This window comes from Neofelis nebulosa, chromosome 5 (genome assembly GCF_028018385.1).
Source record: "Neofelis nebulosa isolate mNeoNeb1 chromosome 5, mNeoNeb1.pri, whole genome shotgun sequence".
NCBI lineage: Eukaryota > Metazoa > Chordata > Mammalia > Carnivora > Felidae > Neofelis > Neofelis nebulosa.
This window is the reverse complement of record NC_080786.1, coordinates 26,295,353-26,308,284: the sequence shown is the minus strand read 5'-3', so window position 1 is coordinate 26,308,284 and position 12,932 is coordinate 26,295,353. Positions and strand designations below refer to the sequence as shown.

The window sequence follows — 12,932 nt, the reverse complement described above, 5'->3', positions numbered from 1 at the left end:
ACTACCTTCTTAGCCCCACAAGTTATGCACTGCCCAACCCCAAGAAGCATCATTCTCAAAGACGATGGCATAAACGGTGCTCCCAAGAGTTGTGCAACGTAGAGGTCCTGGGGACACCTCTCCTTGACCAGCCGCTCACCATCCATGCTAGGGCCCTGGGACTTACAAAATATATGCTTTTGTTGTTGTTGTTTTAAGCATACACTTGATTTGTTCCTTTCTAAAGAACAGATTAAATAGCTTCTGAAATGATTTATTAAGGCTGATTTTGAGCTCCAGTTGGGGGGGAGGGAGGGCAAAAAGGAAACGGCTCTTTTGCTAATTTCTTGGAAGAAGCTACCCCCCCTTTTTTTTCTTTAAGTGTTTATGTTTTTAGAGAGAGAGAGAGAGAAAGAACAAGATGGGGAGGGGTAGGGAGAGGGGGACAGAGGATCCAAAGTGGACTCCATGCTGACAGCAGAAGCCCGACACGGGGCCAGAACTCACAAACCGGAAGATCATGACCTGAGCCGAAGTCAAACGCTTAACTGACTGAGCCACCAACCCCCTCCCCCCCTCCAACCGGCTCCCTTCTTTTTGTTTTGGTCCTTTCCACATCTGTCAGCCTGTGGCTTGTAAACTTCCAAGATTTCCAACTTCTACTTGGGTTTTTGACAGGCTGACCCAGAAAAGCTAGCTCGGCCTGTGTTTGGCTCTCGGGCATCATGTCCACGAGGGGGCAGGAGGCCCAAAGCCACACAAAGCCAGGCCCGTATCTCAGGCTTCAGAGGGAGGCGGTACACTCGACGCTGATTTGACTGGAAGTCATTTATTTGCGTGTCAGCCTTTCTATTTAGGGAAGCACAAGGCCATCTTTAATTATCAGATCCCCTGGGACTTGAACTGTGGCAGGTGACATTGAAAAAGGAGAGGCTGTGGCACCAACTCCTGACTTTCCTAGCCCCACAGGTGGCAAGGCCAGGGGGAGTTACGGCTACCCTCCCCCACTGCCTCCTCTCCATCACCCCTCTGTCTAAGGCCTTAGCTGCAGCCGCCAAAGCCACATGTCAGCTCACCCACCCACCCTGCGGCAAGCCAAGTCAGCCTGGGGGGGCGGGGGGTATCGAGAACACTCGGTGCGACTCCTAGAAAACCCAGTGGAGTTAGGTGAAGGTATCAAGTCCTGCTGAACCGAGCAGCTGTCTCGATTCTGAGCAGTGTGGTCAGAGCGCAGGTCATGTGAGCTGGTAAAGACCCGAACAATAATGGCTACAAAACCTAGGAGTCAAATTGGGGTCAAGATCATACACGGCCCACTTCCTGCTCCCGTGCTGCCTCCTCGAATCCCAGCCGAGCCCAAAGGCCAAGCTGGAGTGGCCACTGGATTCTGGTTTCATTTACCATGGCCCCCACCCTCCCGCCAACGTTATAGACACGTGCAGGCACACGCGCATACATACGCGCGCATACATACACACATACACACACACACACACACACACACACACACACACACACAGTCCAGGCCCCACGTGGTTTGGGGCCGTTAATCAAGGTTTTCCACCTTGGATTCTAAATTCAACCATTCTCCTGGAACTTAGTGGGAACAGACCCCGGAAAACAACTTGGTCCCTCTGGGAAGGCCAATCCACAGTCAAGACCTTCAGAGAGAGGATCCGAACCAGACAAACTCAAGTGACCAGGGAAGGAACAGCTGTACCCATTACTGGGAGACTCACTCCGAGTATGCCTTAGTACCAGGCCAGCAGAGACCCCAGGGAGAGACAGCCTGTGACTTTCAGAGAGTGTTTTTAGGCACCAAGCCTCTGCTGGGAGAAGCAGGGCACAAAGAGCTCGTCAGAACCAGTCTGGGTCGCGGGGCGCCTGGGTGGCTCAGTCGGTTAAGTGTCCGACTTCAGCTCAGGTCACGATCTCGTGGTCCGTGAGTTCGAGCCCCACATCGGGCTCTGGGCTGATGGCTCAGAGCCTGGAGCCTACTTCGGGTTCTGTGTCTCCCTCTCTCTCTGCCCCTCCCCCGTTCATGCTCTCTCTCTGTCTCAAAAATAAATAAACGTTAAAATAAATAAATAAATAAAAGAACCAGTCTGGATCGCATGGACGAGCAGTGTGAAGGATGCTCCCACCCCCCACCCACAAAGGGGAGGCACTGACGCAGATGCCCCCCCCACCCACCTGCAGACACAGACACATGCGCATGAAACACGACCCCCCCCCCCTCCCGGCACACATGGCTGTGACTCATACCCTCTGAGTGGCATGATTCAGCATCTCCTGCCAGGCTGAGTCGAACTGCCGCTTGTCATCCTCCAGCAGCCGCTGTTCAGCCAGGGAGATGGTTTCCTTGGCGGCTCGGAGCACCTCTGTGGCCCTCTGGAAGTCCTGCGTGGCTTTCTGAGCTTCTAGCTGGGCCTGTGCAAGAAAGAACCCTCATGAGGCCTCAGGAAACAGCAGGGGCTCCCTCTGGCCCGTCACACCCTCCAAAAGATGAGCTTCCTGAGGGTCTGGGGCTGCCCTGTCCATCTCTGCCTTCCCACGTGGGGACAAGCCAGGCACCTGCAGGGCCTCGCAAATGCTGGATAAGGGGACAGGCAGCACGTAGAGGAGCAGACGATTTCCAGAGTCCAGGAACCAAGAGATCAGATACAGATGCCGGCTCAGTCAGCTGGAGACGGCAAACCAGCCCCTCACGAGCCAGGTGAGGCCGGCTGTGGCCTTTCATAGAGCAGCTCTCATTTGCTAAGAATGCCACGGCGGACACAGCAGTTCCCAGCACCATCCCTGCCCAGATCCGTGGCTCCCTGCCAACAGGTCAGAGCCAGAGGGGCCCAGGGGATTGCAGTCCAACGGCCTCCTTCATTCTACAGGTGGTAACTGTGGCTCTGAGAGACCCGGCCAGGCCACCCGACACGGGGGAGCAGCAGAGCTGTGACCCCAGTTACTCAAAGTCCCACTAAGTGCTGTCACTCTGCCAGACAGGCTCTCGCCCAATTCGCACTCACCAACAGCGATGGGCGGAGGGAAGGACGGACACAAATCGTGGCGGGCTGTATGTTAGAGCACCACCAGCTGCACGCGCCTGTTGAGCACCTCAAAGGTCCTTAATCCACGCTGAGTGCAAAGCACCCCAGACTTCATTTTAAAGGTATTTTTCTGTACTATTTTTTTTTAAGTTTATTTGAGAGAGAGAGAGAGAGAGAGAGAGAGAGAGAGAGAGAAGGGGAGGGGCAGAAAGAGAGGGAGAGAGGACCCCAAGCAGGCTCTGCACTGTCAGCACAGAGCCTGACACAGGGCTTGAACCCACGAACCGTGAGATCATGACCTGAGCTGAGACCAACCAAGAGTCAGACGCTTAACCAACTGAGCCACCCAGGCGCCCCTAAAGCACCCCAAATTTTAAAGACTTAGTACAAAAAAAGAATTGTTAACCGTCTCCGTATTCAGAATGGCTACATGATGAAATGATGGTATTTCGGATATCGTTGGTTGAATAGACTGTCTTAATTAATTTTACCTGTGTCTTTCGACTTTTTTTTTTTTTTTTTAATGAAACTACCGGATAATTTAAAATTACATTGTTGGCTCACTTTCTATTTCTTTTGGACAGTAAACACTTCTCCCCCAAGAGTGGCCCATGAGATTGCATCAGGAACCAGCAACAAAACCCGCCGGCCACCACTCTGAATTTCCCAGCAGAGCACAAGCACACGCTGGCCCGTTGCAGCCGCCTACCCACCACCTGTGGTTAACCAGATCAGTTCCACAAACCCCGGGGACATCCACGGGGTAGCCCCTGGGGCTCAGGAGCAAGAGGAACAACCATCCCCATCCATCCCCAGAGTGAGTCTCACATGACTTAGAGGAAGTCTTCGGGAACCACAGGGCGAAGACTATTAAGGGGAACAAGACAGACCTGGAACACAGCAGCCCCCGAGGCAAGGAACAGCTCTGTGACCCTGTGGGTGCCGCTCTCCACCCTTCAGCAAACGGTGGACTCGTGCTGTGCACCACACCCAGCCTGACCTTCCAGGATGACAATCTGGTCGGGGAACAGAAACAGGCACGGAGAGGACATCCAGAAACCGTCCTCAAGAGCTGCGCACGAAGACTGCTACTGGAGGGAGGGAGATACGGACAGTACCGGGGTGTGAAGAGGAAACTGGTTCCAGGAGAGGGAATCCAGGGCTCCTTCCGAAAAGAGAATGAGCAGGAACGGAGGACTGGAGGACAAGATGACCTGAAAAATTTAGCCTTGGTGGGGGGGCCAGGAGGAAGGAGCCTCATGAGACACGGTATCTGCAGGAGACCTTGACAAAGATGAGGATCAAAATTTCAAAATGGAAGGGCACACGTATCTCGAGGAGCCCTGGGTGACGTATGGAATTGCTGAATCACAATATCGTACTCCTGAAACTAATATAGCCCTGTATGTTAACTCCGCTAGAATTAAAATTAAAATACGTATGTTGCTATCAAAAACGACACAGGAGCACCTGGGTGGCTCAGTCGGTTGAGCGTCTGACTCTTGATTTCACTCAGATCATGATCTCCGGGGTCGGTGGGGTAGAGGCCCGTGTTGGGCTACTTGGGCTTCTCTCTCTCCGTCTCTCTCTGCCCCTCCCCTCCACCACTCACATGCGCTCTCTCAAAATACGTAAGTAAACTTAAAAAAAAAAAAAAAAAAGTTTCAAAAAACATGAAGAGCATGGGACTGAGCGAACTCCCGGCTAATGCTTCAACCAGTAGCCCAGGGGCCTGCCTGCTGTGACCACTGCGTGGCCCCAGGCCACATGGCCACACAGGCGTGCCTCAGCCACACATGGGGACAAGGGGCCTGCGTCCTACAGAACTGACCAACTGAGCACGCGTGGATGCTCTCGGCACATGACACGTCACTCCAGACCCCAGGCCTCTAGGCCAGTCCATGGAAGTCCCATGAGAGGACAGCCCCGGTGGCTCTCCCACCCCCTTCTGCCTAGGTGCACTGAGGGACAAGCGGGGAGGCACTGGGACCTGGCACTTCAAAGCTACCCCAACCTGCCCCACAGACCACCTATGTGCTTTGAACCACACCAAGAGACCATCAATCCCACAGGATTCTAACAGTTCCCTAGGTGGGATTTGTACTTGTGTTTGTTTTTTCCAAGGAAATGTTAGTATTTCTCTTTTTTAATTTTTTTTTAAATGTTTATTTATTTTTGAGACAGAGAGAGACAGAGCATGAACGGGGGAGGGTCAGAGAGAGAGGGAGACACAGAATCCGAAACAGGCTCCCGGCTCTGAGCTGTCAGCAAGGAGCCCAACGCGGGGCTCGAACTCACGGACCGCGAGATCATGACCTGAGCCAAAGTCGACGCTTAACCGACTGAGCCACCCAGGCGTCCCGGAAATGTTAGTATTTCAATTCAGCACCATTTAAGGGTAAATTCTCTTCCCCGCCCCACCCCCACCCCCGGTCTCCCCATTTGAATTATGAAGCTTTTCTTTCTTCCAGCAAACAAAAGAGCGAGCTGAAATGTGGCTGCTGTATCACAGACCCGCACCCTTTACGCCTGCTATCTTGCATCTGATGAGTTCGAAATAAGGGAACCGGATCTCTACAAGGAAGGAAAAAAGGAGGCCCGTCTGAAGGGGCCTTTAGAAGAACATGCTTTCTGTCAAGTCTGTGAGTTTCTGAATTTTCGTCAAGGCTCTTTCTCCCACGTGGTGGTATCAGAAATGTGCTGGCCTTGTCATATCAAAGATCTAGTCGGAGGCTTCAGTCAACACTTGGCCCACAGAAACCGAATGGCATTCTCCATCTCTTCCCTACCTACTCATTTATTCAAGTAAATGGTGGGCGGCTCTTCAGGACCACAGTCTGTTCTCTCCATCTTCCCTGGTGAGAGAGCCTTTGTGTCTTACGGTGAGGCAATGTGCCAGCTAAAGACCTTACTTCCCAGCTGTCAAGTTAGCTAGGACTCCTGTTACTAACTTCTAGCTAATGAGATATAAATGGACACTCTTGGAGCCTTCCAAGAGGGCTTCTTTGTCTTTCCATTTGTGTTATCAACACAATGGCTGGTGCTTCAACTGCCATTTTGGATCATGAGGCAACTCTCCTAAGGATACAAGAAAAGTAAGTTAGGTCCCTGCCCTGGATTGCCTACCTCCTAACTTCTTAAATGACAGAAAAAAATATAATATAGGCTCATGTTTAAGCCAGTTTTCTGCTACATTTGGTTAAATCTAAACCCAAGTGATCACATGTTCCCTTCTATACAGCTGGGCTATTCTGTAAACATGACAGAAGGGACTACAGCAACTAGCATAGACTGGCCAAATCTCCCTCAACAGCTTTCTGGCTGCTCACAGTCCATTTTACTACTAATAAGCCCAAGGAACCAAACTTTTGGGGATTCCTAAAGAATCCCAAAGTTCATAGCTTCTTTGTAAGGCATTTCATAAAACATTTTCTAAAACCACATTCACAGGCAGGTGCACACGCAAGGCGGGGAACATTCTATCGTACCCTTGCTAGTAGGATATACTCCATTCAGTGCTGCTGAGATACGTCTTGGAACCTGATTTCTGGAGACAGGGGGCCCACACCAAATAAGGGGTTCGAAGTCAGTCAGGAAAACAGACACGTTCAGTACAAACTCCAATCCAAGACAGATCATGACCGTAACATAGGTGGAAAGCGCTATGGGAACACAGGGAAGAAAGAGAGAATGATTTACCAAAGGTTTCCTAAGGAAGATTCATCCAGGGAGAGGGTGAGACACCAGGCCAGGTCATGGAAATACAGGAGGCACCCATGAGTTTACACACATATCTACCTGGGGAGGGCTTACCTCCGAGACGGCTCGTCACAAGGGGACACGTGACCACCAAAATCAGAAACTGACTTAGCAATCCCACCAAGAGCTGACTATCTGGTTCTCACCAATGTATGAAAGAGGACACCCAGAAATCTTTGGCACGACCAACACCAACAAGTTTTATCTTCAAACTCTAAAAAAGAAAAAAAAAGGCCCTTTCAAGCTCTAGTTACGAATATATTACTCCCCGGTGTATACAAATCAGGCAGTGGGTCTCATGACAGAGGAACCCAGTTAGCAAACTGGCTGAGGCTCTACTTAGAAGAGCACCGACGAGGAAAATGTTGGGGGAGCTGGGTTTTCACTGTCAGACGCAACATAGGAAAATTTGAAATATCTTCATGACTCAGGGATACTAATGACTTTCATGGAAACAGCTCACTGGAAAGAATTTTAAAAGGCTGCTTACGAATAAATTTGACAGTGACCTTCATTAGACTCTGGCCTGGGGCCAGCTGTGACTATGAAGCACTCACACGTATGGTCCCCTGTGTCATCAACAAGGCGGGGCGGGGGGGGGGGGGTGGCATGAGGGAAGAGGTCCGCCGTGGTTGAGGCTGTTGGGAGAAGAGAGAGGCTGCACTGGACTTCCACCCCCGCCCATATTTGGTCTCAGGAAGGAACAAGGGTATCTGGACATTTACGTGGTTGCAACAAAGGTTCAGAGTAGGAGGAAGTTTACAGACCACCCGGTTCAAGACCTTCATTTTCACTTTTCAAAAGACAGCCCAGAAATGCAAGGCAACTTGCTGAATGTCACACAGCTGTTGAGTGCTTGGCCAGAGCCAGGAAACCAGAGCCTCTGACCCCTAAACAGGGCTGTTTCTCTTCCGCCAGGCAGTATCTGCCAAGGTGTAAACCTCTGGCAAGGACACAATCATTGGAGAGTTGGACAGCCTACCTGTAACTAATACACAGCAAGAAGAGCTGCTCAGGGGGCCAAAGATGAGACGGGAATTCAAGCTGTCGTGTGGGACTGCTGCCTCCCACTATGGCTCATGCAGGTGTCACTAACACACCAGCCAGTCAGCTAAGGAAACCGGAAAGATGAAGGAGTCTTGTCACATGGCTTCCCAAAGCCATACTCCAGCTGGGGATGGCCTTAAGTCACAGAGGAAGCCCCCACGATGAGACCAGTCTTGTACCCGACCACTGGCAAACCCCTAAGGGTGGATATAGATGATTATAGGTCAGTAATCATAGCAGTTACTGTTTGGGCATTTCTGAGTCCGATAACGTATGAAAGGTATTCTGAGTACAGTGCCTCATTTCAATCTCAAAATTATGCGATGAGGGTAGTCCAATGATCATCCCTATTTTATAAAGGAGACCAAGGCGCAGAAAGGTTGAATAAATTGCTCCACATCACCAAGGGTGAGGTCAAGGTTCAAACCCTGAGCCTCCATTCTAGATTTCTATTAAATACCACCTGCTGGGGCTACAAACTCCTCACAAAGAGGTCAAGCTAAGTTGGGTCTTACTCCTTCACCCTAATCAAGGCCACACTGGCCACTGCTACACAGATCAAAGAAGGTAGGGGGGTTACCGGGAGAAACCAGGCCAACCACCAAGGGGAGCACGCTGTTCCCCCCCACCCCTCCGCCAAGAGCAGGCAGGGAACAGCCTGCTTCGTCAGAGCAGAGCGTTCACGGTGTGGAGCCAGCGTGCCGACCGCGGGGTCTGGGAGCTGATCCTGAATGCTGGGTTTAACTTCTCCTGCGGCCCAACGCTATTCCCCTATCTGCTGTTGGGAACAACTTGGGTCCCACTCACAGGGAAGCTGGGGGGGCGGGGATGGAAGAGACACAGGGAAGTGTGGGCCCTCCTGGAAGGGCAAGTTACAGAGCAACGAGGTTTCCAGAAGCCGCTGGATACTTGGGCATGAAATGGAAGCGGGGGGCACGCCCACTTCCATCTAAACAGGGTCGGAAAGACATCAGCCTGCGGGAGGGAAGCAGAGGCTGCCCGAGAATGAGGTCAGCACTGACCCTTCAGCTGACATGAGCCGCAGGTCACTGGGGAAAGAGAGGCCTGGCCTATTCCTGCCGGGTCGGTGCTCTGACTGGGCTGGCCCCGAGCCCCACAGGTGCCAGGGTACGGTCGCTGCACTGAGCAACCACCAAGAAGACACCCTCTGTCCCGGCCTTTTGTCTTTTCTTTTTTTTTTTTTACACTTGATACAATTTTGCCCTTGCCCTTTAGAGTGAATGTTGTATGTGCCGCTGAAAAGAACCCATCTTCCAGCTAGAAGCTCGTGAAGAAAAGTCCCGGATTCCTCTCCAGGCCACCTGAGGAAATCAAAACGTTCGAAAGCAGGATCAAAAACCAGGCTGGCCTCAGGGAGGGAGGCATGTCTGGGATGAACATCAAAGGGGAAAACAGACAGCGACAACAGCGGCATCCGTTCTCGGTTCGATTCAAGCTCTAGTTTTTTGCGTCTATCCCGAGCAATCCCACTCATCAGCAGCTGACAGTCTGAGTCTTTCCATTCAGAAATTTTCCTCTCCTTCTTCTCCCTTTTCAAACTTCTGGGGGGGGGGGGGGGCACCTGGGTGGCTCAGTCCATGAAGCATCTGACTCTTGATTTCAGCTCAGGTCATGGTTCGTGGGTTCGATCTCTGTGTCAGCACAGAGCCTGTTGGGATTCTCGCTCTCCTTCTCTCTCTGCCCCTCCCCTGCTTCTTTGCACGAGTGCATGCTCTCTCTCAAAATAAATAAACTTAAAAAAAAGTCAAAAACAAACAAACAAAAAACCAAAAAACAACTTCTGTCGGAGCAAAACTACTGTCTGGCCAGAGGTGGGTGCCGGGCATTTTGACGAGGCCATTCGGCCCCTGAGGATGTTTTGGATACAAACATTTTAATCAGAGTTATCCCAGAGTAGACACATTTTCATTTGAAAGCATTTTCTAGAAAAAATGCCATTAAGCCCATTTAGGTCCTTGATCATTTTTTAAACCCAGTGTTCCTAATTTTTTTCATTTTTCTTTAGTCGAAGTTATTTTAATTAGGATCAGTTCTTTCCTATTTCAAATCCATAGGTTCGATCCACTGAATAGTTTCATCCATATCAACCTTTACTAAATGCAGCTTGTGCCATGGAGCTTTTCATCAGTTCTACCCAGTTCAGTTTTCCTGGATCGATTTTGTACACATCTAAGAATCAGTTGAGCATACGGGACAACAATTCTCACTCAGTCCCAACTGTTATCAGGTACAGGTTGAGCCATTATCAGTTAACAGCAAATTGCCTAATACAGGATATAGTAAACGAAACGATAGAGATTCTAAGTTAAGTGAAAGGTCCATGGTATGTATATCTGAAACCCATGAGGAAGCTGTGCGCAGTTCCGGGAGATATAATGGAGGGCCTGAAGCCATTTCAGGGGACAGGCCCCAAAGCTCTTTAACAGATCCCGGGTCAGAGGAGACTCAGGGGATCAGAAAAATCAAGGTCAAATAGTTTTGCTCTGTCCTGGAGACGAGCTGTTTAATAATAAAAATTAAAAAACTATTACCTGCTTCAAAATAGTACAGGTAGGGGCGCCTGGGTGGCTCAGTCAGTTAAGCGGCCGACTTCAGCTCAGGTCATGATCTCGTGGTCCATGAGTTCGAGCCCCACGTCGGGCTCTGTGCTGACAGCTCAGAGCCCGGAGCCTGTTTCGGATTCTGTGTCTCCCTCTCTCTCTGACCCTCCCCCATTCATGCTCTCTTTCTCAAAAATAAATAAACATTAAAAAAATAAAAAAATAATAATAAAACAGCATCTGCATTCCTGCTTTAGATTATAAATAATCATACATTTAAAAACCATAATATGGGGCGCCTGGCTGGCTCAGTTGGTTAAGCCTCTGACTTCAGCTCAGGTCATGATCTTGCAATTCATGAGTTCCAGCCCTGTGTTGGGCTCTGTGCAGACAATTCAGTCTGGAGCCTGCTTCGGATTCTGTCTCCCTCTCTCTCTGCCCTCCCCTGCTCTCACTCTGTCTCTCTCTCTCTAAGAAACATAAAAAAAAAAAAATTAAAAACCCATAATGAACCTGGAGGCTACGATGTGACTAGATCTTGGGTATGGGAAGGCCCAGCCAACCCAACAGTGTGCGGTGACTTAGTTTCCGGCCGGATGATCCCCTACTCCCCGTGGTCACGCAGGGCCTCGTGCTGACCAGAGGTGGGTCGAACTCAAGGGTTTCAGTTGGCGGCTTTGGGGAGGTTCCTCCAGGATTGAGCCCACCTTGTCTCCTCTTCTGTGCTGGGCATCAGCCCACAACTCACCTCTGGACGCAAGCATACACATCCCAATCAGACCAAAGGGCTTCCGGATCCACTCGTGTGCCCCTTGTCCCTCTGCTTTAGGGTGGCACCATTGTCGTCCTACCGAATCTCCCCAGTTCGGCCAAAAGCTCCCGGCAGGAGGAAGGCACATGCCTTGTACTTCCCCAGGCCACCAGGGGCTACTTAGTCCAATTCGGCATGTCAGAGCTAGTCGGCCAGCGGGAGGTCTCTGACCCCTTCACATACTCCTACCCCATTCAACTACCAGCGGATTACGAAACCTGCTAACCATGAGCGGCACCTCCCTGCAGGACCCCAAACCAAATCCTTTCTGTGGGTGCAGGGACATGACAGGTGCCTAGCCGTCCCCACCCCAGCTAGCAAGGCAACATCCGTGTTCCTCTACGGGCTTCCTCTTGCTCTCGCACACATGCTGGCTGGGCTGGAGCAGTGTCCGCTGGCTACAGAATTACAAACCGTCGAGGTCTGGGGCCAGGCTTGAGGCAGAGGCCCGAGGCAGAAGCCGGCAGCAAGGCCCAAAGTCAAGGTCCACGTGACCCAACACGGTCCCAGGAGCCACCATCACACCTTGATCCCTGGGGTCCACAAACCACCGAGTCTTCAGGCTCAAGGAAATGGAAACGGTGTAAACCAATCCTTTTGCTTTATCGAAGAAAATTCAAGAGCCTAACAAGTTAAAATGGCTTGCTCGAGGGCGTAAGTCACATATCCCATCTCTTAAATTCTTCAAACGCGGAGGGTTTCCCCAAATTCAGCATGGCTGCACCTTCCTCTCTGCAAGTCCACTCAAATGTATTTCCCTCCCCACCTCGGCCCCCCACACTGTCATTCCCAGGACCCAGGAAGCATCAGCATCACCCCATCCCAAGGCCAGATACACACACACACACACACACACACACACACACACCAATCAGGGGAGCCATGTCCTCCTTCCCAGGGAAACACGACGCAGACCCGCACCACAAAAGGCCACGACACGTGGCCTGATCACTGCCCTGCATTCTGAGGGAGTGAAGAATGCTGTCTGTGCTGCAGCGCGGGGGCTGGGGGCGAACCAGAACCCCGCACATGGAGAGAAACCTCGTACTCTGTAACTACATGACAGTCTTTCTCCCGCCAGTCAGCTGCTGCCGTGTATCCTGTGAGGATGGAGAGGCCGAGAGGTGGGCCGAGAGGTAGGAAGAACTGGGGTGTCAGAACTGGGGACAGCATCTCCCTCCCTTCGGCCACAGCCGGGGAGCCAAGGGCTAGAAGCCATGAGGTACCCCTGGGACAAAGCTCTGATCCCCTATTTCTCTCCTCTTCCCCTCCGGTGGAGAAGCCAGGTGGTTGGTCACCCTCACCCCTCCCCACCTCCACCCCCGCTCACCCCCCCCCCCCAAGGCATAGCTCTCTCTACCAGCACGTGCACACACAGCTGCTGGCACTTCCAGGGGACTTACCTCTAGAGATATAGTGCCTTGAACAGCAAAGGGGACAAATGGGCCCCCCTTGCAACTCTCCAACCCCCAGGGACCCCAGCTCTTAACAGACCACGGTAGCGACAAAAGAAACGCTCCAAAGCCCTGCACAGAGCTGGCGCTGATTCAACAGGACAGCTGGGCCTCCGTGAAGCAGCACACTACGTCCAAAGAACTGGGAGCAACGGGTCAAATCCTAGCACCCACAATGGCCATTGTCTTGCGTCTACAACCTTGAACAAGTAAGTCATCAGAATCTTAAGACGGGAATGCCAAGCCTTCTGTTAACTCCCAGGGAGCTGTGTTTTCAGTA

At 51.5% G+C, this 12,932-nt stretch overlaps 1 protein-coding gene across 1 annotated transcript in view; it reads right to left on the bottom strand.

The window, feature by feature from the left end:
• Window positions 1–12,932, bottom strand: part of SH3BP5 (SH3 domain binding protein 5) — a 77,517-nt gene that overhangs the window by 14,561 nt on the left and 50,024 nt on the right. The window contains exon 4 of the mRNA XM_058729863.1: window positions 2,245–2,409. Coding sequence (XP_058585846.1) covers window positions 2,245–2,409 — 165 coding nt within the window. The remainder of the gene's footprint in view (window positions 1–2,244; window positions 2,410–12,932) is intronic.